Source organism: Phyllobates terribilis, unplaced genomic scaffold (genome assembly GCF_046119375.1).
Source record: "Phyllobates terribilis strain yellow unplaced genomic scaffold, ASM4611937v1 Scaffold_5__5_contigs__length_657084704, whole genome shotgun sequence".
NCBI lineage: Eukaryota > Metazoa > Chordata > Amphibia > Anura > Dendrobatidae > Phyllobates > Phyllobates terribilis.
Window position 1 is genome coordinate 206,372,393 of NW_027362765.1, and position 24,083 is coordinate 206,396,475.

Here is a 24,083-nt window from a genome sequence, read left to right on the forward strand (position 1 = left end):
CATATAGAGTGTGGCCCAAAAGTATTTTTACTATTGAATCATTGAAATTCGATAAGATTTGTGGGTACACATTCACTCTGGATAGTAACAACTACACTGACGTGGCAGTGCCACAACTTGGAACCAAGGCTAGCTTTGACGAACTGCTCTTCCAATAAGATGGGGCACCTCATCATTATGCTTTTGAGGTAAGGGACTACCTTGACGACACCTTTCCACAGCATTGGATTGGATTGAATGGCCACAACGTTCACCCTACTTGACACCAATAGGCTTCTTTTTTGGGGTGTAGTAAAGAATAAGGTTTTTCCGAGGAAGCCCCAGACAATGGACAAATTAAGAGTTTGTTGATGCAGACCGGAATTTATGACGTACTGTGTGACAGTGTAGTTTACCTATATCATTTGTTGTGATAAGTTTCACTGATTTAATGGTATACTGTATCTACTTTGGGGCCACCCCGTATATGTTTTCATTAATTAGGTAAAAGGGAGTAAGGACAAAGTCTTCTCTTTCTGCAATATTTGCCATTGGGAACAGACAGGATGCCGCCATACACATAGATTTGTACTGGTTCAGCCCACATTCATGTAGTGTCCAAATATAGCATGGCATATAGTCTATGTATAGGTGGAGTTTTTTGGAGGTGGCCAAAACAGACCAGTCTTTCCAGTTTAGTACAGTTTTGCTGTGGTGTTTGACACTTTTTTTATATGTTTTTTTTATTAACTATAATATGGGATATATCAGTATGGTGTGTGTGTGTTTTTTTTATTTTTTTTATGTGTTTACGCTGAAAAAGCACGATTTACACTCCAAAAAATTGATATGATGCTTTTTTAAAGCCACATTCACACGGCATTATTTTGGTCGGTATTTTACATCAGTAATCAGTTTTTATAAGTGAAAACAAGGAGTGGAACAATCAGAGGAAAAGTATAGAAACACGTGCACCACTTCAACATTTATCACCCATTCCTGGTTTCGGCTTACACATACTGAGATAAAAAAACTAAACGTGTGAATGAGGCCAAATACGTAGTAAAATATAAATTCAAAAAGCACCATGTGCATCATAGGCACGTTTTCTCATTCAAATAAATGAGAATCTTGTGACCAGATTTTGTTTACGTTGATTTTAGTACAGAATCCAGTCCTAAAACCAGGTAACCCAAATCTGAGAGTGAACATACCCTTGAAGCCTTTTGACTTGATGTGTCAATTTGGAGCTGATTCCAAGAGGAATTTGCCTCAAAGTTGTGACACGTCAATTATTTTTTTTTACTACCAGGCATTTTACAAAACCTCTTCAGGAAAAAGAAAGTGCTGAAACAATTCCTCATATAAACAGCAAAGTGGAATTCCCATAGAAATGAATAGGAAGAGTTATTCTAAGTGTTTTTGAAGCGGATCCACTCGATAAACTGCTTGTGAACCCAGCCAAAACATGAGGATTACATCCATATGCATGAGGAATATTCCCAGTCACGGCTATTATGGCTAAGAAGGCTATTCCCGTGGATATGTATCTTTCCGTATATACCCACACACGAGCCTTTTCATGATGTGGATGTTTGTGTAGTCATTAATATATGTACTAGTGGAGACCATACATGCCTCCTGTGGGTGTGGGAGCAGCCAGGTGTGTAGGGCCACCTGGCAGGTGTGTGACTTGTATGGCACCTGGGACTCGCTACAACGCTTCCCACCAGGTGGCCAGGACTCCGAGTTTACCTCAGGCCTGGACTGTGGGGGATGTGTATTAAGTATTTAACCTCTTCTATGCTATCACACAAAATGATCCAGACCATAGTACTATCATGTGCATCTCCAGAGGAATCTTTACCCTGCCCCCATATGTTTTTTTTTATTTTCCCCTTGGAAATGGAACTTTATTTGAGGCAGATGCGGATATTCCTGAATAGCCACAGCCCTGTATTTATATGTTAACAGCCCACTCAGCTGGGTGACAAAACATTTCCTTCATGCATTGAGCAGCCTTTGTGCGGCTAATGACCCCTCCCAGAGGCCTTTGCAGAAAGCTGCCTATTAGCTGACTTACTGATGTGGCGGCAACACACAAAGAAATCTCCCTATGCCCTCAGCTCACTTCCAAACAATTCTGCCCAATCTAATCTCTCTGGCTTATTTACCACACAATTTCTACACCGATGGGTAAAAATGGGAAAATACAGATTTCTATTTCCTAAAATTGCTCAACCTGCAGGAACATGGGATTTTCACAGGAGGAAGCCATCTTTGTCTTTAACCAAGTTATTCAAGCTAGACCAATATGTATATACTTCACAATGTACGTTCAGCAGAGTAGGCGCTGCGGGGAAAGTGCCAGGAAATCGTCAATCGCGTTACTCTGTCAGTTATTAGTAGATACCCCAGCAGCTATAGTGATTCCTCGAAGTGGGTGTGTACATATATAAAATATATAGTTATTTGTGGAAAAATGGTGTCCTCTCGGGTGGAAGAAGGGCAACCTTTGCACCCAAGGTTGACCATAATGTAGATTCTGTGTGGAAAACACTGGCTGCATTCACACACGGCGGCCATTCTGCAGCTCTTTCCGCTTTGTTGCAGAGAAACAGTCTTTGATTTGCCTAACCAAGCTACCAGTTGCAATGGCAGCGCAGTTTTGCAGGTCTAAGGCCACGTTCACACTTTGAGTTTTTTTACCTCAGTATTTGTAAGCCAAAACCAGGAGTGGAACAATCAGAGGAAAAGTATAATAGAAACACGTCACCACTTCTGTATTTATCACCCACTCATGGTTTTGGCTTACAAATACTGAGCTAAAATACTGACCGAATACTGAACGTGTGAACATGGCCTCATTACAGTGGTTTCCCTGCAAGCTAAACAGGACTGTTGCTGGTAAAAACCACAGTATGACTGCTCTATGTGAACGCAACCTAATGAGTGACATGTCCCTTTTTATTGAAGTGATTTCCGCAATATCTGCAGCATTATGAACGGTAACAGTTTTCCCATTAAAACAAATAGGTGGTTTATGGGCTGATTTCATCCAGCTTTTAGCACAGAATATGTGCCAAAATGTTTCAGGCATGTGTTGGGTTCCCACGAGCGCATTTCACGGTCTGTATACGGACCACAATGCGGTCTGACTGCGGGCTCCTAGTATATAAAGAGAACTTTGCACTCTTACAGATTAAAATTCTATTTTATAAAGTTTTAATTGGGGGAAGAAGTACATAAACACAAACGTTTCAGTCACAATTGTTGACCTTCATCAGTGTACGGTGTAGCGTACAAGACAAGAGTCCAGAAGGAGCGATGGCTCCAGTGCGGTGAGGTACTGTGTGGATAGTCCTGGCAGAAAGAACGCGGTGTCCACCATTAGTTCTATTGATTGCGGGCTCCTGACACATGAGGCTGTAAGTTCAGGTTGGGAGACCTACCACCACACTAAAACATGCTCATGTGAACCTGGCCAAAATCAGGAGTAGATCCTTCAGAGCAGTGTTTCCCAAACTCCAGTCCTCATGGTGCCCAACAGGTCATGTTTTCCGCATTTCCTTAGTATTGCACAGGTGATGGAAACATCATCAAGGCATCAGGAATTCTCTCACCTGTGCAATACTAAGGGATCCTGAAAACATGACCTGTTTGGGGCCATGAGGACTGGAGATAGGGAAACACTGCTTCAGAGAAAGGAGAAAATGGAAGACTGGTTTTGCACACTTGGCATTCAGGATTTACATACAGACTGCATTGTCCTGACTGGACACACGTCTCCTGACCCAAACTCAACAGCATATTGTAGTACTTTCACCCTGAATGGCGGACAACGTAAACCACCTAAGGCCTCATTCAGACGGGATTTTTCTCGAACACAGAAAACCGGTCTACGTTCCATCAGTATTTGGTCAAACTTTACCATCAGGGTTGCATCAGTGATTTTCAACATATTCAAAAAATAAAATGACCAAATCTTCTCCTATCCATTACACTGTTAACCACGGATAGCACATGGATTGTACACTGATGTCCTCTATGTGCGGTCCGTTATTTTCACAGTTCCATAGACTTGTATGGATAATTTTCATCTGTGACACCAAAATCCCCCCAGATGTCTTCTTTTGTAGGTACATGGTCTGCAAAAGAACACAGCCATATGAGCTGCCCTATAGACTAAAATGTGTACGTGTTCTACACGTGAAAGCTACAAATGGAACACGTACATGAAAAATAGACGTTTGAATAAGACCTAATGGAAAGCTTCACAGTTATTCTGTGTTTTGGAGCCACTCCTGGATTTGACTTACAAATACTGATGTGTGAATAAGGCCTTAGAGCATATTTAGTTGTTAGGGCCATGCTAAGTTTCTTGCTGCATGTCTACACATCGAACAACAAAAAAGCAGTTTCCTGCCATTTTGGTTTTCATGAGCTCCATTGATGATTACTGTCTAACCACAAGCACCGTGGTACGGCCAGTGTGTGACTATGTGCTACTGCATCACAATACTGTTCAAGTGCAAAACTTGTATGGCTGGAGCTTGTAATTCTCCGCATTAAATATTTATCAGTTCAGCACTGATGTAATGCTTCTCAACAGAATTTGGACTTTTTTTCTGATTTAAAATATTTGTTTTGTTTTCAAGTTTCTAAACAAGTAGTAAGTCCTGCTGACCCTATATACAGTGCACACATGGCATAGTCCACCTCTGCTCCTGGGGCTATGTAGTAATGACATGCTGTGTAATGGAGGTGGGCGGCTGACTTCCTTGTGAAATGAATAGCTGGGAGCAGCTCCTTCTCCATCAGACATCCTGGAGCCGCAGGCTGGCCCTCTGGAATGCAAGCAAAACCTCACTCTGCTCCGCTCTGAGGGGGAACAATTAATGGTTGTAGGATCTGTGGTCATGAGAACCTTTTAACAGGATATCACAGAAATCAAATGCTGGATATCTTCATTCCATCTGCGCTTTATCTATGGTGAAAGTGAAATAACAGATGACCATAAAAGACGCGCAAATAATGGTATTTTGCAATAATTAAGAGTAAAGTGGCAATAAATTCTGCATTGGTTCTTGCTAATAAGGCTGGGTTCACACGTTGCAGCACCAAGAAATAGTCCTGGAATATAAATTGGTTTGGTTTGAAAACTACTTACAGCTAAGGGTTATGTGCATACGACATTTTTTAGACGCCAAATTACCAGCATAGTTTTTTAAAGCAGAAGATACTTCAGGAAAGCGCCGGCGTCACAAAACCTTATCTCCTTTTCTACAGTGTACAGTTGAGCTGTGGTTGTGACCCAAATGCAGACCTGAACGTTTTACTGTGGTACAATGATCTTTAACAAAACGTGACGATGACTGGAGGAGAGAAGACCCTGCCCGCGAGGGCCCACAGTCTACAAGGGATGGGTGAGGATACAGTAGATGAGGGTAGAGCTGGTCATGCAGCGGTATGGTGGAGCAAGGGTTACTGCAGGTTGTAGGCTTATCGGAAGAGGTGGGTCTTCAGGTTCCTTTTGAAGGTATCCACGGTAGGTGAGAGTCTGATACGTTGGGCTAGAGCGTTCCAGAGTAGGGTGGATGCATGGGAGAAATCTTGTATGCGATTGCGGGAAGAGGAGATAAGAGGGGAGTAGAGCAGGAGATCTTGTGAGGATCGGAGGTTGCGTACAGGTATGTACCAGGGGAGGTCACAGATGTATGGGGGAGACAGGTTGTGAATGGCTTTGTATGCCAAAGTTAGGGTTTTGAACTGGAATCTCTGGGCAATGGGGAGCCAGTGAGGGGATTGACAGAAAGGGGAGGCCGGGGAATAGCGGGGGGACAGTTGGATTAGTTGGAGAGCAGAGGAAGGGAGGCCACAGAGCAAGAGGTTACAATCCTTTTATATACACCTTCTGACCTGCTTGTTTTCCCTCTATCTCCACCCCTCCAGTCATTCTGTGCTGACAGACTCCCTTTAAGATGGGTATTTCTCCGATTGTACACTGACTGCTGGTCTTCCTATCTGAATATTATTTTTATTTATTTATTTTACTCACTTTTATATAGCGCCATTAATTCCATAGTGCTTTAAAGACATTGTGGGCACTGTCCCCATTGGGACTCACAATCTACATTCCCTATCAGTATGTCTTTGGAGTGTGGGATGAAACCAGAGAACCCAGAGGAAACCCACACAAACACAGAGAGAACATACAAACTCCTTTCAGATGTTGGCCTTGGTGGGATTTGAACCCAGGACCCCAGCGCTGCAAGGCTGCAGTGCTAACCACTGAGCCACTGCGCTGCCCATATTTACAGCCTTATGTGTCTGAGGCTGTAAATTTGTGTCAGGAGACCGTGGTCAGTCCTGGCATTGTTGTCCAAATACGAGCCATGAAATATGCCCTTCTGAACATGCCATTAAACTGTATGTGGTTTGACCAGAGTGCACCCTAAGAGAGCTCTGAGGATATACACGTAACTGAGCACAGACATTGCTCTTTAGAAAGGCCTCATTCCTTGTAGCTCCATACACCCTTGTAGAGCTTCTATGAGGAATATTTTACATTTATAAAATCCAAATTCTGTTTCTCCTAAAAAATCAAAAGAATACATAGGTGTAGTAAAACCCATTTTTTTTGTAGAGAAAGTGACAGAAACCTCAGTAAATCCATATACTAATGTCAAAAATTTGTTTCTAAATGGTGATTTAGGAATGTGGGAGGGGGAAGGGAGGTCAGTGTTTGTTTATCTCCTTCATAGACATGGGATACATCTATAGGGATTTCTCTATATATCCAATATCCATGGAGAAGTATTCGCTCTTATTTAAACATTGTTTAAATATTCCCGGAAGAATCCAACTGTGAGAAATAATAAGTCCTATGTGGTTACCGAAGGACAAAACAAGGACCACCAGCTACTTTCCCAAAACTTCAGGAGAAATTGTGTCCACCATCATTCCTTTAGTTGCACATTATGTTGAATATAAAGTAAGAATAGACTGAGGCTCTGCTCACGACACCTTTTTTTTTGCTATGCAGTAAAATCGATTTATGCTTATGTAAGCTGTTTTTTACAGACTTTCCAAATGAAATGTAAGGCTCCCCATACACCTTATGTAACCTTCCTCCTACATGTGCTCAGACTCCTAGTAACGACTTGTCTTTCTCAGTTTAGGTTCAAACGGATGCATTGAAAATTGGGCCAGACAATACCACAAATTTCGGACATTATCATTATTTATTTAGCGCCATTGATTGTGGTGCTGTACTTTAGAAGGGGTTACATACAAAATACAGAGATCACTTACAGTAAACAAACTAACAATGATAGACTGGTACAGAGGGAAGAGGACCCTGCCCTTGCGGGCTTACATTCTACAGGAATGGGGAGGAGAGAGTAGGTTGGGGGGGTTGCAGTAGCTCCGGTGTTGTTGGGGGTGGCAGCAAGCAAGGTCATGGCAGGCTGTAAGCTTGTTTGAAGAGATGGGTTTTCAGGTTCTGTCTGAAGGATCCAAATGTGGCAGCTAATTGGACGTGTTGAGGCACAGAATTCCATAGGATGGGGGATATTCTGGAGAAATCTTGGAGGCGATTGGGTGAGGAACAAATAAGTTTGGAGGAGAGAAGGAGGTCTTGAGAGGACTGGAGATTACGTAAGGGAATATATCGGGAGATTAGTTCAGAGATGTACGAAGGAGATAGAACCTGCAAGGTCCATAACCTATGTACTTGTCTCTATTGCAGATGGGTGCAGAAGCTGCCTTTACATTGTATGCACTATTCTGATCCATAAAACTGGCCAAAGTAGTGCATGCTGTGATCATTTTTCATACAGTCTATCGGGGTGCATTGAAAATTGGCCATGTGCACTGGCACGCTGACTATAATGGGTCTGTGGGGTACATGAGTTAATCATACTCTCATCTGAATAGGCCCTAAGAAAGCTGCCCACTTCCTATCCCCGATCGATCGACAATAGTGAACTACATACACACTAAACAGTTGCCCATCCTGCCAAAGTCAATGGATTCTGCCAACATATACCAAATGTATATTGACACCTTAGATTGGGATCACTTTGCATCGAATTGATGGGAGGTCTTTCTTATGACCTCCTACACTTTTGTATACAGTTTAAAAAAAGTGTGCCAACACATACCAAAGGGGCTCAGAACACCCTTTCCTATACAAAGGGTCACTGCAACAAAAATACACCGTGTGCTATCAGGTTTTTGTTTACAGTAGGAGTCAAGGTATGACTTTGTATGGCATATGTTGCCTTCTAGCGAATGTATTTTACGATAGACTCAAGTACTAGGTATATAGAGCCTTAGGCTTGCTTTAAAGCGTTCCTCCACTTTTCCAAGAAAACTATTGTAGTGCACTATATTTGTATTTCTAAATCTTTCTACTAGCGTTTTTTGATGGTAATCCGCAGTATGAAATGTTTAAGTTAGTGCTGCGAACTACACTAAACCTTGTAATGTCTTGCTCGTCACTCTTGGATACAGTCTCCATTGAAGGAGTGAGCGCTGTAAAATCCTATGGCGCTCGCTTCCACTCTGAAGACTGTAGCCTAGTAGCAGAGTGATTTAGAAAAGTGATTATAATGCGGAGTCCTGCACTATAATCATTTTCTTGTGAAAGTGGAGTAAGCTTTAAAGTGTTCCCAAAAAAATACCACATTACACCCTATCCGTAGAATAGGCAATAGCTTGCTGATTACTAGGGGTCCAATATCTGGGACCTCCAGTAATCCCTCTATAGTCCAACCTTGAATGGAGCAGAGGTGCGCATGCTTGACCTGTTCTCCATTCATTGTCTGAGTCTGCCAGGGAAAGCTGAGTGCTGAACTCTCCTATTTCTTACAGTTCCATCGATCAGATATATATATATATATATATATATATATATATATATATATATATATACTTGGCACTCAGAAATTGAAGAAAATAGTGGTATATTCCTTTTATTTATAAGGCATCCCAATGATGACGTTTTGGCCCTACAAATCTGGGCCTTTTTTAAACACAGGTTGCAAACGTTATCAAGGCTACAAGTATACAGCGTTGTGGAAGGGCAACAATTTGCTGAGTATATGGCGCTATTCTCTGCAATTTCTATGTGCCAAGTGTGTGTGTCTATATCTCTTTACTCGTGCACAATTTTTCTGAGTGCCATATACCTATCTAAACCATCGATCAGATAGTTATACTCAAGCCTGTAAATGAGGGATAACTTTTCTTCTTTAGGCTCGAATAAGTAGAATGACATGTTATCCCATACTTCACCAAATAATTATCCACACCTCATCCAGCAAAAAAATCCATTTCAATAGTCCTCGCCATTATGGGATATGAATGCTGTTAATTGCTGTATCCAAGCCTAAGGATGGCGCATGGAGAAATTCCAGCCTGTTTTGGCATTGTGTTGGCATTTTATGCTCAGTCTTGTCTATATGGGAACAAAATGACTGTCCTCTGACTGTAGTGATAGTTGGATGATTGGCAATGCCGTTTACCAAGAGAGGAGCTCGCTTACAGCTCTTCCCTTTTTACAATAATCATGGCTGCCATGGAGCCTTCACTTTCCATGTGTTTTTTTTCTCTAATGTTGGTGGAGCAGAGGTGTCAGTGATACCATTACTTCACTTGGTGGCAACATACAAGATTTTGGCCAACATAGTCACTGGTAAATGGGTCCACATGAAACCCTATCATACAGCTTTCACAAGTTGACGTCAGAGATAAAAAGAAAAAACAACTTTTTCGATAAAGATCATTTTGAAGAAGGCCTGTCACCTCTCCTGATAAGTCTTTCTTGCAAATACTTGTGTTTTCAGTTGAAGACTGGCAGTGTTGATTGGACAATGTCAGGCTGTCTGGTAACACCTAGTTAGCAATTTATTTCTAAATATTCTGGAGGAACAGCACAACAGAGTTATAAGAAAAGATGCCCCAAAATAATTTCATGTGGACTTGAAATATTTTCTCGGAGCAGACATGTCAGGAGAGGTAACTGGTTCTCTTTATTTGTTGAGTTTAGTGACAGAAAAATGTATCTTTGTACTGTGCTAGCCAGTAGATAGGAAACATTAGCATTTGAGTTTGGTGACAGCAGACAGTTTTGTGGTGGTCTCTCTACCACCCGGGTGTACAATGCTCTTGGCCAGGAAATGTCCCCTCTGGTTCACCAGCCATGAACAAGCCCTGCGTATATTAAGGACTTCCAGTCCTATTGGCTCTGAGCCAGCGGTAGGTGTATATCTAGTGACATAGAAATGCAGAAAGCCCTAGTAACAGCCAGAGTGAGAGCGCCAGGCAGATATAGACAGGAGGGGGTGTCTCTCTCTCCCTGGCAGGAGGGGGGGGATAATTCAGTTTGACAACACATCTGCAGTCCATCTGCGCCAGAACAGTCCTGCTTCTTCCAACACACAGAGGAATCACAGATGTGTTAAACACACGCAGGGGCGGAGGGGTATCCCACTCAACTCAACCCAAGAAAATATCCTATTAAAAATTCCACGCCCGCAGAACCCAGACGGTAAGTCGCTCGCATTTCAGCGCACTCCCCTCTGCTACCTCCCTATGCCCTTGAATACGGATCAATAATTTGATCTCTACTGCAGATATTTTTAAGACGTTGCCAAAAGGGTTAACGGCGAGCCTTAAGACATCCATGATAATAAAAAGCGTAGCATATTTAAGAGCACGTCTTGTTAACAGCTTTGGTTATCATGGCGAAATCCGGCGTATTAAGCAGAGATTTTAGTAATTGGTTTTCTGTTTCCTCAGATCAATAATAATCCGTTCTGCCCTGCTCTTGGCTGGATACATAATAGGGTGCCCTTTCTTGCTTTATGGTCCTTTTTATAGATGTTCTTGTAAGTAGTATATATGTGTATGTGGTATATGGCAGATTTCATATTTGTTATGTATCATTACAGTGAAACTCTACTCAAAACCTAACCATTCGCTGTGACGACTGCTCATTGTCACACTAAATCCCAACCGCAACTGAAATCTGAAGATGTTCAGTAGGATCCACACTGGAGGGCTGGTGGTCACCATGGATAAAAAAAAATAGAGCAATCCTAATCTTATAGGGCAGAGTCAGGTGAATACAGTGATCCAGGACCACCAACTCTTTAGGGATAAAGACCCCAGCAAATAACCTCAGCTTGTGGAGAATATTGCAGTTTGTTTGGGATTTCTCTTTTATATAAAATAGGAGATTTGGCTGACGAGTAAGGTCCGTAGAGGACTGCATTGCTGCCCACCTTCTAGTAAAGGTTAAGGTGGGTGTTTGAAAAATTTTCCAGTTTGGAGAAATTTTTTCAATTAAGCAATTTAAAAAAAATCCTTAAAACATTGTTGAGATGTTACTAGTGTATCCTGTACATCCAAGGGTGCACCGCATGATGGCCGCACCTGGCTCCCAGTGTCATTCTGTGTGGCCCCCAACAATTTTTTATTTTTTTTTTTGTGACCTTTTTTCTGTTCAGTTTTCCAGAGTGTAAAGCCTGCAATACACGAAAGGGGCCAAAATAATACTTTGTCCCATTGTTTGACCTGCAATCATCTCAGCCGTTTCTGCCATACACAGGAGCGCTCGCTCTTCTAAGCAGGGCTGTGGAGTCGGTAAGCTAAACCTGCGACTCCGACTCCTCAATTTCCCTTACACCGACTCCACGACTCCGACTCCTACTCCCACATATATTGCTTATATTTAAATAGATAGATAAAGTCATGGAGGGATGGATGGATGGATAGATTAATAGAGGGATGGATAGGTAAATAGAGGGATGGATAGATACAGGGATGGATGGATAAATATATGGATAGATAGATGATAGCCATATGGATGGCTAGCTGGAGGGATGGATGAAAGGATGGATAGATGAATACATGGAGGGATAGAGTGTGATAGACAGATGAGAGCTACAGACAGCAAATAGTACATTGCACATATCACACATATAGTTCACACATTGTACAGAGAGCACATAATAATCACCTACAATATTAGCATTAGTTACCTTCCTGTGACAGAGATGAGCAGTAGTACTTTCACTTTCTCACTTTCTCCAGCTCAGGGCCCAGGAATCGGATCCTGTGCAGGGCAGGCACCCCTCCCCCTCCTGTCTCTCGTGAAGATGGCAGAAGACAGGACCGAGGAGGGGAGATTGCCCCCTGCAGTCTGGAGCCAGTGCAGGACGGGAGCACTGCAGCATACAAGTGAGTTTTGATAGGTGCGTGCCCCTGCTTCTAGGGGGGGCAGCTGCCCCTCCTGCCCCTCGCTGGCTACGGCCATGATTCACACACACTGTTTTTGCGGATCCGTTTTTTGCAGTAAAATGCAGTGACTCTGGGCATCCCAGCGAAGTCAATGGGTTTCAAGATATGACATTCAGACACATCGTTTGTGAGGATCCATTTTTGGGCTCAAAAATGGATCCTCACAAAGAATGAGCATGTCAGTTTGTGCAGCATTTTTCTAATCTGCTTTTGCTATTGAAAACATTCTCTATGAGCTCAAAAACCTTTCAGGTGATGCGTTTTTTTTAAAAAGCTGATCTGCTTTTGCAGCTGAAAAACGTATCCGCAAAAAACGCTGTGTGTGAATGTAGCCTTAGATCAGGAATAGAACAGCCATTTATAGGACATTTCATAGCTTTCCCAAATTCCTATGAAAAAATATTCAGCACATTCTGCATTGAACTACTGTACTCAATTTATTATATATTTTAAAAGTCGGTCCATTTTATACCGACTCCGACTCCACCAAAATGAGCACCGACTCCGACTCCAGAGCCCTGCTGCTAAGGGTACAATGGAGCCAAAAAAAAAAAGTTGCACACCCTTGCTTCCAATGTAAAGCCCCAGCAATACTTCACCTCAATGGTTTTATATTGTTAAAAAGTTTGTGGGGATTTCAGTTACTGCTGGGTTTACAGGATGTTTTATTTTTATAGCTTCTAATTGCGCAATGTTGAGATGTACACTGCATCCAGCACTAATTTTTCTACGTAGTAAATGTCCCGTTCCGCCACCTCATGGCCATTATACATATATTAGTAACATGTGTCTCGGAATCCTTTAGTACATATGTAGCACTTCTCTGGCCATCACTTTCTGACACTACCAGGAAAAGAGGTTTATCACAATTTAGAAACCGGCGGTAAATTTTGGGGCGCATCGGATCATGCATTGTGGTTGTACATGTACTCCTTTTCCCAACCCTCTGTTAAACTTGATGGACATTTGTCTTTTTTGAACCGTATAAACTAATATCACTAGGATATGCCAACATGTGATTGGTGGTGGCCCAGTTAGCTACTGCCTCATTTTATCTCCTACTGACTGTCTTTGGACATCACTCACACGACCCATCCTAGTCACCCATCCAGCTGTCTAGAAACCTTCGATTGCTAAAACTCCAAAGCGTCAGATAAATGGACATTATCTGACAGTATGTCCTCTTCTGTGCCAGGATATAAAGTAAGCTCCTGTTAATCCCACATGGGGCCATGCTAAATTATTGGGATTTAGGACCATTAAGGCAGCAATTTATTCTAGTCCCTAATAAAACACGTGCTTGCAGAGGTATAACTTGGTGGCCTCAATGTAAGTCACCCACCTTGTGCCATTTGTAATATTGCTGTCATATTGTATAGTAGAGATGTGTTTTGGTCCTCCAGGCACTAGGTCATGGGTGCGACTGCTAATTCTGCCTGCACTACTACAGCGACACCCCTTCTTAGACTGACCAATGCGGGCGCCATTGCACCCCTACTTAGACTGGCCAACGTGGGCGCCTTTGCAGCCAACGTGGGCGCCATTACAGCTGCAGCAGAGTTGTCACCTAGCTTTATAAAATGTATTTGTATTCTAGTTATACAGCTGTACAGGAACAGTAAATGTACCGCCGCATAACTGCGCAGATATGCCATGCAGGAGACTAGAAAAGATGGATATTCATGCCAGGAAGACTGGTCACATTGGTTGTCATCCAGCTTTACCAAAAAAAAACGTAAGAACATTTTTAAAGTGGTTTTCCACAACATTGATATTGATATCCTTAGGCAGTCCACTAATCAGCTGCCATTATAAGGATTGGTCATCCGTATTGAAATAGTGGAAAACACCTTTAACAAAATACTAGGGCTCGGTCTTCCATGTGGTATATAATATGTATTAAAGTGGTTGTCCACCTTTTGGGTTCTATTTTTTTTTTCACAATGTATCTTTGGTTAAAAATCTTTTTTGTAATTGTGTATCATTAAACAATTTGTATCCTTTGCCTTCTATAGCCTCCATGTTGCACTGCCTATTTCTGGCTGTAGAATGGGTTAACTGAGAATCAATTAGTGAGCTCATTCTGAGAAATGGCATAGCTCCTAACTGTCTTTTTTTGAGCTCCTCTCAGGTGATTCATGGCCACAGACCACATCAAAGTTGAATGCGGAGGGAAACGGAGCCTGTAAAAGCCAAATGGTGCAACATTTTACATGAAACTGAACTGCATGGATGACTTTTAGCCCGAAATACATGCCTTCTAAGTTTAAAAAAAAAAAAAAAAAAAAAGCAAAGCCAACCAGTTGCTTGTGTGGACCACCTGAGACCCTCATCCCTACAGGGCAAACTACGTTGCAGTTTGTACGGTGCAGTGACAGATGTACATCGGGCTCCCAGCACGTGTCCCACCCCCCCCTGTAACTGACACCAGGTGCAGCCTGTGTTACCCGCAGTCCCAGTCACTACCGTTCATCTGTTCCCATTGTTTCAGATGGAGATCAGCATGGCTGCAGGTGACTATCACAGTATCAGCTGCTGTCCTTGACTCCTGTGCATGACAGACATGTGCGGAGGGGGAGGGGAGGCCTGCTTTGGTGTCAATTAGGCCTTCCAGTGCAATTAATTCATGCTTCCAGTCTCCACAATGGAAGCCATAGAGTGACATAACAGGCCAGTAGTCACAAACACAAAGGTCCTGTATTGGCTATCGCCAAAGCTATTTTTTCTTGTCAGCCAGTCCAGAAAACATTGAGATGATAAAAATTGATTCTCTTATCTGCAGGTCTGCGATATTCCACAAATACTATTGGTGACTGAATTGGCCACTTTTCTTTCCATCAAAGCCCTCTCTAGGGTAGGGCCCGGCACTCTCCTAACTCTTGTGGGAATGTCTCCTCTGTGGATGATACCCCAGGATATTCCTGATTAGAGTCGTCGAGCTCTCTCTGGTTACTCTACCAACCTTGTCTGCTTTTAACACTCCGCTGTCTTCTGTTTGGTGTTCTAGAGGTTAATATCAGCAGAAAACCTCAGCCTGGCAGAAACGGGAAACAGATGGAAAGTGGTTTTACCACTGCGCTCAGGGAAAAACACCAAGAGGATTCTGGGAAAGTCGCAGCTAGAGAATTTTATTTCATGTGTTTTATCGTGTAGGCGACCATCAATTTATTATCTATCTTTCCATCTATTTTTGGGTTTGTTTTTACTGGTGTAGCAGAGCTGAGTGTTTTCACTGCTATGTGGTTGGGTGGTGAACCATTATAGCCACTGTCCTATATAAAACCGCAGATTATATGTATAGATTTGATTTACTGGTTCATTAATTTATAGTAAATAGTGTTATTTACCTTAGGGTGCTGTCAGTCAGATGGCCGTATAAAGCAGACCGAGATCGGAATACAGTTCACGGACTGGCCAGCTGCTCTCCCTACCTTAGCCTGAATGCTTCATATATTTCTGTGCAGCTGTCACGCTTTGGTCGGGATTGCCACCAGCCAGTCCGTGCACTGCGTTCCGATCTCGGTCTGATTAATATGGCCATCTGACTGCGCCCTTAAACCCTCTGTCAGAGGTCTCTCACTCAGCCAAATCAGTTATGCTTTACATTACTGATGAGGGGCAAAAGCCTCAAAACACATGTCTGGTTTGGCTTCTTATCCTAAGTCTTGTGGCAAAGCCCTTTGGGGTATGTGCACACATTGCGCATTTGCAGCAGATTATTCTCTACCAAAAACAAGTGTTTTGAGAGGAAAAACACTGCGTAAAATAAGTGTTTTTGAAACTTTTTTATTTCCGTCTTTTTCCCATTCATTTGAATAGGCGAAAAACGCTGCAAAAAACGCTGAAAGACTTGACATGCTGCAGATTGGAAAAATGCTTTGATGGTTTAAGTCCTCAAGGAAAAAAATAAGCAGCATGTGATTTCAAAAATCTCTATCCCGTTGCTGGTATTGTAAAGTGCAGCTTTTGTTACCCTTGAAAAAATTAGCGGGATAAAAACTCAGCGTGTGAACGAGCCCTTGTAAAGGGTGAATATTGATTTTTAGTGTTGCTACTTCTAATAGGTGGCACAAGAGTCCTTGTCCTCTTCCTTCATGAAGAAGCTGTTTGCATATTAGCCTACATGTATGCCAGCCTTCTTGTGTAACCTATGACCTAACCAATTCAGGCACGAATGTGTAACTTTTCTAGTAGACCAAACTAGTTGGGACTTTCAACCTGTATGTCAATGGTAATCATACAAGCAACGGCCGCTTGTTATATTTTGGGTTATTTATTGTACATCGTAGAAGAATAATCCGCTAACGTGTGGAAACTGTCCACAAGATGCTGTTGACCGACCTGTGATTTTTAGTTTTTCCTTTTTAATTCTCTTGATATATAGGTGATGTACTAACTTGTAATCGGTCTCCGTGCTTATCAACTCACTGACCAACAGGGCAGTATGGGTAAATTATAACTTTACTTTGAGTGCCCCCTGTGTTGAATGTTGGGGAATTCATATGTGGGGTGTCTTCTGGTACAACCACAGCTGTACATGATGTGCTGAACACTCTTGGACCAAAGAATATTCACAGGATATCTGTACTTATGTTTTGCCATCTTTGTTCATTTGTAGTCCCTGGAGATAAGAGGGTGCCTTCAATGCCCGGGTCTCCCATGGAAGTGAAGATTCATTCTCGATCCTCACCTCCTACCATGGCACCTTTGCCACCTGTAAACCCATGTGGCCCCCGGCCTGTGTCCTTCCCGCCCTCATCACGTATGTATTATGAAAACACTCTCTATGTAATAAACTTTTCTCTTTTATATACAGCTAAGTGATCATTTATGAAAGGTGACTTTTTTTTAAAAAATTCTATGTACTCCTTGTCTTTTGGGAAGGCTTGGTGACAACCAATATGGCTGCTTGTAAACCAGGGCTGTGGAGTTGGTAAGCCAAACCTCCGACTCCTCAATTTCCCTGACTCCGACTCCCTCATACATGGCTCATGTTTAAGTGATCAATTTACAGTAGCACAGATTCATCTCAGCTAAAAGTCTAGACCCTTAGATCAGGAATAGGACAGACATTTATAGGACATTTCATAACTTTCCCAGATTCTTATGAAAAAATATTCCCCACAAACTGCCTTGAACTACTGTACTCAATTTATTATATATTGTCGGAGTTGGTCCATTTTATACCGACTCCGATTCCACCAAAATGGGCTCTGACTCCACGACTCCATAGCCCTATTGTAAACTACTTAACGTATTCTTCTACTTTTCCAGTCTCCTGCTAGGCAAGTTTTCTATATTAAGGCACAATCCCTCCAGCTGACTTGACGGTGTTGGATGACCGTCAATTTACCTATTTTCCGATTGGTCGTTGAATAGCCTATTTACCTAGGTGGAACATACTTTTAGATGTGCACTGATCGATCTGTAATGGACCGCTTAGTACAGGTGCTGTTTACACAGGATCATTTCACCTGACAAACGAGCACTTTCTTGGTCGTCTGGTGGTCGTCAGCCTGTTTAGACTGCACAATTATCGGGAATTGAGCATTCCTATGATAATCGTGCAGTGCAAATGTACCTTTACACAACAATCAGTGTCTAAAGCCCATATCCCTACAAAACAGGAGAAGCTGTTTGTGGGAGTTGTCATTCTAGCCGTATTGATTGTCATCTTTAACACAAACTGCTACAACTATGAAATGGTTAAATAGATTTTTATTTTGTATTTTGGTCTAAATAAATAATGACCTAGGTGATAATTGTTTGAACAGTGTGGGTGCCACTGCTGGAGCCAGTCAATCATCAGTTCTCCCCTGGTCGCAAAACCATGGCCAGGAGGAGTTGAACTGCAAGTATGGCAGTGACACAGATGTCTGAACACCGCTATCTTCATATGTTCAGTGCTTAGAATGAAGCAGCAATTCTCACCTTGGCTATGGTCTTTTAGCCAGGGGAGAACCAATGGAGAATGGGGGGCTTGTGCCTGGTGATCAGGGGGGTCCCCATGGCTAAAGCCACACCAATCTAACAATTATCACCAGTGGATAGGCTCTTTAACAAAGGAGGGCAATACAGTTTTATAGTGTTCAATCATTTGTTTTAATTTGGGGAAATATATATATTTTTTTACCAGTATGACCTCAAGTATGTTGCGCATGTGAGCTACCACACCATATAATTCTGTGTGACTAGAGGTGGCCATACAGATTCAATACCTGACACAGAATCCTTCTGTCCCCTCACACCATACATATGCACACTTGGATTGATCAAGCATTTTTTATATTTTTATTTTACTCATTTTACTTTTATATAGCACCATTAATTCCACAGCACTTCACAGACAATATTGGCACTGTCCCCATTGGGGCTCACAGTCTGAATTCCCTATCAGTATGTCTTTGGAGTGTGGGAGGAAACCGGAGAACCTACAAACTCCTTGCAGATGTTGTCCTTGGTGGGATTTGAACCCAGGACCCCAGCGCTACAGGGCTACAGTGCTAACCACTGAGCCACCATGCTTCCCATGTTTTTTTATTTAAATAGTGAGAGGGAAATAAACTGCTTCCAGATGGCTTTTGCAGCTGTTTATGCCCAAGGGCTTGTGCATTGAAATTAAACATGTCCAAACAGATGATATCGGGCACAATCGGGAGCCCCCCATAATCAAAACATAGTCTGATTCGGCCAACTTTTCTCTAATTTCTCTAATTGAGTTTTACGGAGGAGCTGTTCACATGCCCCACCACTATACCATGCAAGTTCCTCACCTCTTAAGGAAAGAATAAGATGTCCTGTCCTAGCGATTGGACCTTATCTATAGCTGTAACCAAAAAAAGAATGGAAGTGAATACACCCAAATGATAAAATATAGAATAAATATCTGGTGATTACCAATGATTAAAGCACATAGTAAGCACTCAAAGTAGCTAGCAAAGAAGTATGTGCAAAAAAAGCATGTGTAAAACATGACATATGAGATAGAAAAGAGGAGCAGCAGAAAAAAGGCAGGCACTGATAAAGTACAGCTGCAGAAAGGAGAAATTGAATCATTTGCAAAGTGATTAAATAGATAACAGTAGAAAGATGGCTACAAATGTATAGTAAAGCCGCCGTCACACTAAGCGAGATCGCTGCTGAGTCACAAGTTTTGTGACGCAACAGCGACCTCCGTAGCGATCTCGCTACGTTTGACACATAGCAGCGACCAGGCCCCTGCTGTGAGATCGCTGGTCCTGTCGGAATGGCCTGGACCATTTTTTGATCGTTGAGGTCCCGCTGGGTAGCATGCATCGGTGTGTTTGACACCTTACCAACAACCTCGTTGGTGACTCAGAACTAACACACACAGGTGTGCATTTGCCTTGCATCGTTATACAGGTCGCTACTGGTCGTATCGTTGCTGCATCGTTGGGAAGATCTGACTGTTTGACATCTCACCAGCGACCACACAGCGACACAGCAACGATCCCTGCCAGGTCGTATTGTTGTCGGGATCGCTGTAGCATCGCTAAGTGTGACTGTACCTTAACATAGTTTTTAAGGTTGAAGGAAGAGTCCATCTAATTCAACCCAGAGGAAGGCAAAAAAAAACAATGTGGCAAACACTAAACTCCACATTGGGGAAAAAAAATTCTTTCCTGACTCCATACGACAATCAGACTAGTTCCCTGGATCAACGCCCTATCAAGGAATATATATATATATATATATATATATATATATATATATATATATATATATATATATTATATCCTGTAATATTATACTCTTCAAGAAATTTTAGTAGTGAAAAGTATACACATACATCTAGAACATATAGGATACTTGTATGAGACTGTGCTCAGGCAAACAGCCCCAATGCGCCTTTTGCTGTCACTTCTTCATGGTGGCGTGTCACATCTTTCTACTTTTATCTATGTAACCACTTTGGAGATGAGACCTCCATCTCTCCTTTCTGCAGCTGTACTTTATCGGTGCCTGCTTTTTTTCTTCTGCTCCTATTTTCTACTTCATATATGTCATTGTTTACACATGTTTTTTTGCACATACTTCTTTGCTAGCTACATTGAGTGCTTGCTGTGTGCTTTAATCATTGGTAATCACTAGATATTTATTTATTGAATTTTTCTATTTATTATGCACTATATCTCTGCACTTTAGCTATCTCTGACATCATGTGCAGTTAGCAGCTACTATATTATATTCATTTATTTCTTCATTTTGGTTTGATTTATCTTTCCTCCAATTTTTGCATTTGCGCATATATACAATAAAAGCATCTTCTCGTGCCTCATTTACTGTGGTTACCCATATTATTTTAGTTTATCATGCACTTTTCAGCATTTGTAGTGCTTCTCATTATGTAACTTGGTCATTCATCTATTTGCCCGCTAGATGGCTTTACTATATTATGGTGACCTGGATTTGAGATTTCTTGGTGCTTCTTGGATTCCCATGTATTGAACATTCATGTACCCATTGTGACTGCGCTTTACCCTGGCATTACTCTGCCCTCTATTTTCCCCCCTTTATTAGTATTTTTTTATCAGTTGGATAATAAAGATTTCTATATTTTATCATTTGGGTGTATTCACTTCCCTTCTTTTTTTGGTTATATATTATTGGAAGTAACCTTCTGCATCTATTGGTCTTGTATAGGTATTGAGCTATCTATAGCTGCATGTATGCTTTAGTCATACAGTGAAGGAAATAAGTATTTGCTGTTTTTGTAAGTTTGTCCACTGACAAAGACATGAACAGTCTATAATTTTAAGGGTAGGTTAATTTTAACATTGAGAGATAGAATATCCAAAAAAAATCACGAAAATCTACATTTTCTTTGTAAAAAAAAAAAAAAAAGTATCCATTCTGTATTTTTGGGGAGCCGTGCAACTGAAGACGTTTTTCTAGTAACTAGGGTGTCAACATGGGTATCACTAAGTACAATGCAGTAACACCCTACTGGTAAATATAGCTACACCCAGGTGTAAACCCATAAGTGTTGGGGTTCTATTCGGTTACACAGCATGGTGGTAGGACAGTGCCTCCATATATTTCTATTATATGTTACTTAACCCTTTGTGCATTTAGATGTCAGGCTGTAGGATCAATGTATATAGACTGAGAATAAACAGGATGTGATTCAGTAATTTTTGGCCTTCTCTATAGTATCTTTTAATGACCTATTTGGCATTTTTCCTTTTATCTCAGATTTTGTTTTTGTGGTATATTTGCCTTTCTGTCTGCCATTTTCTGCTTTCTGTACCCTCGTGCCTTGTTCACCTACAGTCCAGAAACTAATATTTTACATGCCCACCTACAAAAAATGTGATAAATCTAAACCCTCATCCCTTATTACCCTTAATAAGTCACTTCTATACTCTGCAGTTTCTAATGGCATGAACCATTCTCCTCCATCCCTGAACGGAGCTCCATCTCCACCGCAGCGCTCCAGCAATGGTCCTTCATCATCCTCATCCTCCTCTCTAGCCAATCAGCAGCTCCCTGCCACGTGTGGCGTAAGGCAGCTCAGCAAACTGAAGAGGTTCCTCACCACATTACAGCAGTTTGGCAACGATATCTCTCCAGAGATTGGGGAAAAGGTCCGAACCCTTGTTCTTGCTCTGGTGGTAAGTTGACGCTAGGAACATCTCAAGTTGGAAGTAGATACAGTGACTCAATTGCTGTAGGAGAGTGGTCTCCGAATTGTGTCTCTCGTGCTGTTGGAAAAACTACAAATCCCAGCATTCCCTGACAATCTAAGGCTCTCAGGGTTTGCTGTTAGTTGCAGTTTCTCAACAGCAGGTTGAAGACCACTTCTGTAGACAAACAAAAATTATATATTAACCATGTAAGGAACCATATAGTGCAACAAATCCTTACTTGCCAACAGTCCCTCGAACTAGACTACGAAAGAGGCTTGGCGTAGCAAAGACACAGCCATAAGTGGTTGTTTTTTGGCACTTCGGTTGTTTTTGGAGCATTCTGGGACAGGGTTTTAATATAAATTTAGCATTTTTAATGGTAGTAAGTACTATGTAAATCCAATAATACCAAGCATATTGTAACGGTCAGTATACTGTTAGAAATAGTGTAGAAACTAAGCAATAAGCATGTAAACAGCTGTGCGGACATTAATAGCTAATGGCAAACCATTGAGATACATTACAGGCCTGAGGTCTGACCTGAAATCTATTCCATTGGTCTCATTGCCCTGTGTGGTCATTTTAACTTTTTGTATGTTCTACAGAATTCCACTATAACTATAGAAGAATTTCACTGCAAGCTCCAGGAGGCCACCAATTTCCCTCTCCGACCATTTGTGATCCCGTTCCTCAAGGTGAAAATTCTAGCTGCACCCTCCGCTGATCTATTGTTGCTGGCTACTTACTTATGGGGTTAAAAGTAATCTGGATGCTGATTTTATTTTCAGGCCAACTTGCCGCTTCTCCAGAGGGAGCTGCTGCACTGCGCTCGTGCTGCCAAGCAAACTCCCTCACAGTACTTGGCGCAACATGAGCACATCCTCCTCAATACCAACACTTCTTCTCCATCAGACTCCTCCGAGCTGCTTATGGAAGTCAATGGGAATGGAAAGAGACATAGCCCAGAGAGGTACAGGGTTAATGCACATGTGTGAGGTTTTGCATCATAAATATTACAAATCAAACAATTTTTCTTCTTTGCAGGAGAGAAGATAATTGCTTTGAAAGAGAGCCTTTACCCCAAGAGCCAACAGTTAAGAGGGTATGCACCATCAGCCCGGCCCCCCGACACAGCCCAGCTCTGTCTTTGCCCCTCTTGAACAATTCCAGCCAGTTTCACCCCACCCCTCCACCCCTGCAGCACTACACGCTGGATGATATCCCTGGATCACAGTTGTACAGGGAACCTCTGGGCAAGATTGTGGAGTGCAGAGATGGAAGAGAGCGCCAACATGCTGTAACAGGAGGTAAGCGCAACACTTCCTTCCTAAATGTGTGCTTCTCCCTAACATGGACTGATTGCTGCAGCTATTTATAATTCAACCTTATTTCTCGATCTGTAGGAATCAATGGTAGCTTAAACAATGGTTACCAAGAAGAACTTGTAGACCACCGACTGACGGAGAGAGAATGGGCAGAGGAATGGAAACATTTGGATCATGTAAGGCTACTAAGAAAAATTTAGGAATGCAATCTTTCATTTTTTTTTTTATGAATTAATTTGCATTAGGAGATTTCTATTTTTGCTATTATCTGACTTTAAGTGCCTTTTGCCTGATTTGTTAAAGTGAAATGTACATACAGGGGCGATTGCTTAGGACCCCAGTGACCTTGACACCCAGGATCTACCGGAGAATGTAAACCTATTGTATTTGTACATTGAATAGTATGGCATAGGCATATGTGGGCACTAGTATTATTTGAACACTGTATTGCAGTACTATTTGTGCATTGAATAGCAGAATGAATTATGCATGAATTAAAGAGAACCTGCCCAACCCACAGGCAGCAGGAATCCGATTGTAGCCAGGTATGTATTTCACTGAAAAATTTGGCTGGATTCTCACAGCGCCTCTCAATCCAGACACCTGTTAATGACCTGCAGCGAAAAGCTGGCCAAAAGCAGAGCAGGACTAGCCTATTCTCCGGCTATGGTCCCCATCTGGATCTTCTAAGTATATCCTCTTTAAAATGCTCTGGCATTTCACAGGAAAATATACATGGCTGCAGTTGTGCAGCCAGGAAGGGATCCATGCTGCCTATGGTTTGCACAGCATGAATCTCATGATAGGTCCCCTTTAAACT

The 24,083-nt window shown here is 42.0% G+C and overlaps 1 protein-coding gene across 5 annotated transcripts in view; it reads left to right on the forward strand.

Annotated features, from left to right (window-relative positions):
* CBFA2T2 (CBFA2/RUNX1 partner transcriptional co-repressor 2) overlaps positions 1 to 24,083 on the forward strand; it is a 34,402-nt gene that overhangs the window by 7,173 nt on the left and 3,146 nt on the right. For 2 of the 5 annotated variants that reach the window (XM_073683750.1, XM_073683751.1), the window contains exons 2-7: positions 16,907 to 17,050; positions 21,682 to 21,923; positions 22,544 to 22,633; positions 22,727 to 22,908; positions 22,983 to 23,245; positions 23,342 to 23,439. In XM_073683750.1, the coding sequence (XP_073539851.1) occupies positions 16,907 to 17,050; positions 21,682 to 21,923; positions 22,544 to 22,633; positions 22,727 to 22,908; positions 22,983 to 23,245; positions 23,342 to 23,439 (1,019 nt within the window). Of the gene's footprint in view, positions 1 to 10,290; positions 10,535 to 16,906; positions 17,051 to 21,681; positions 21,924 to 22,543; positions 22,634 to 22,726; positions 22,909 to 22,982; positions 23,246 to 23,341; positions 23,440 to 24,083 lie in introns of those variants that run through there. The other 3 variants (XM_073683752.1, XM_073683754.1, XM_073683753.1) reach the window with 3 other exon arrangements.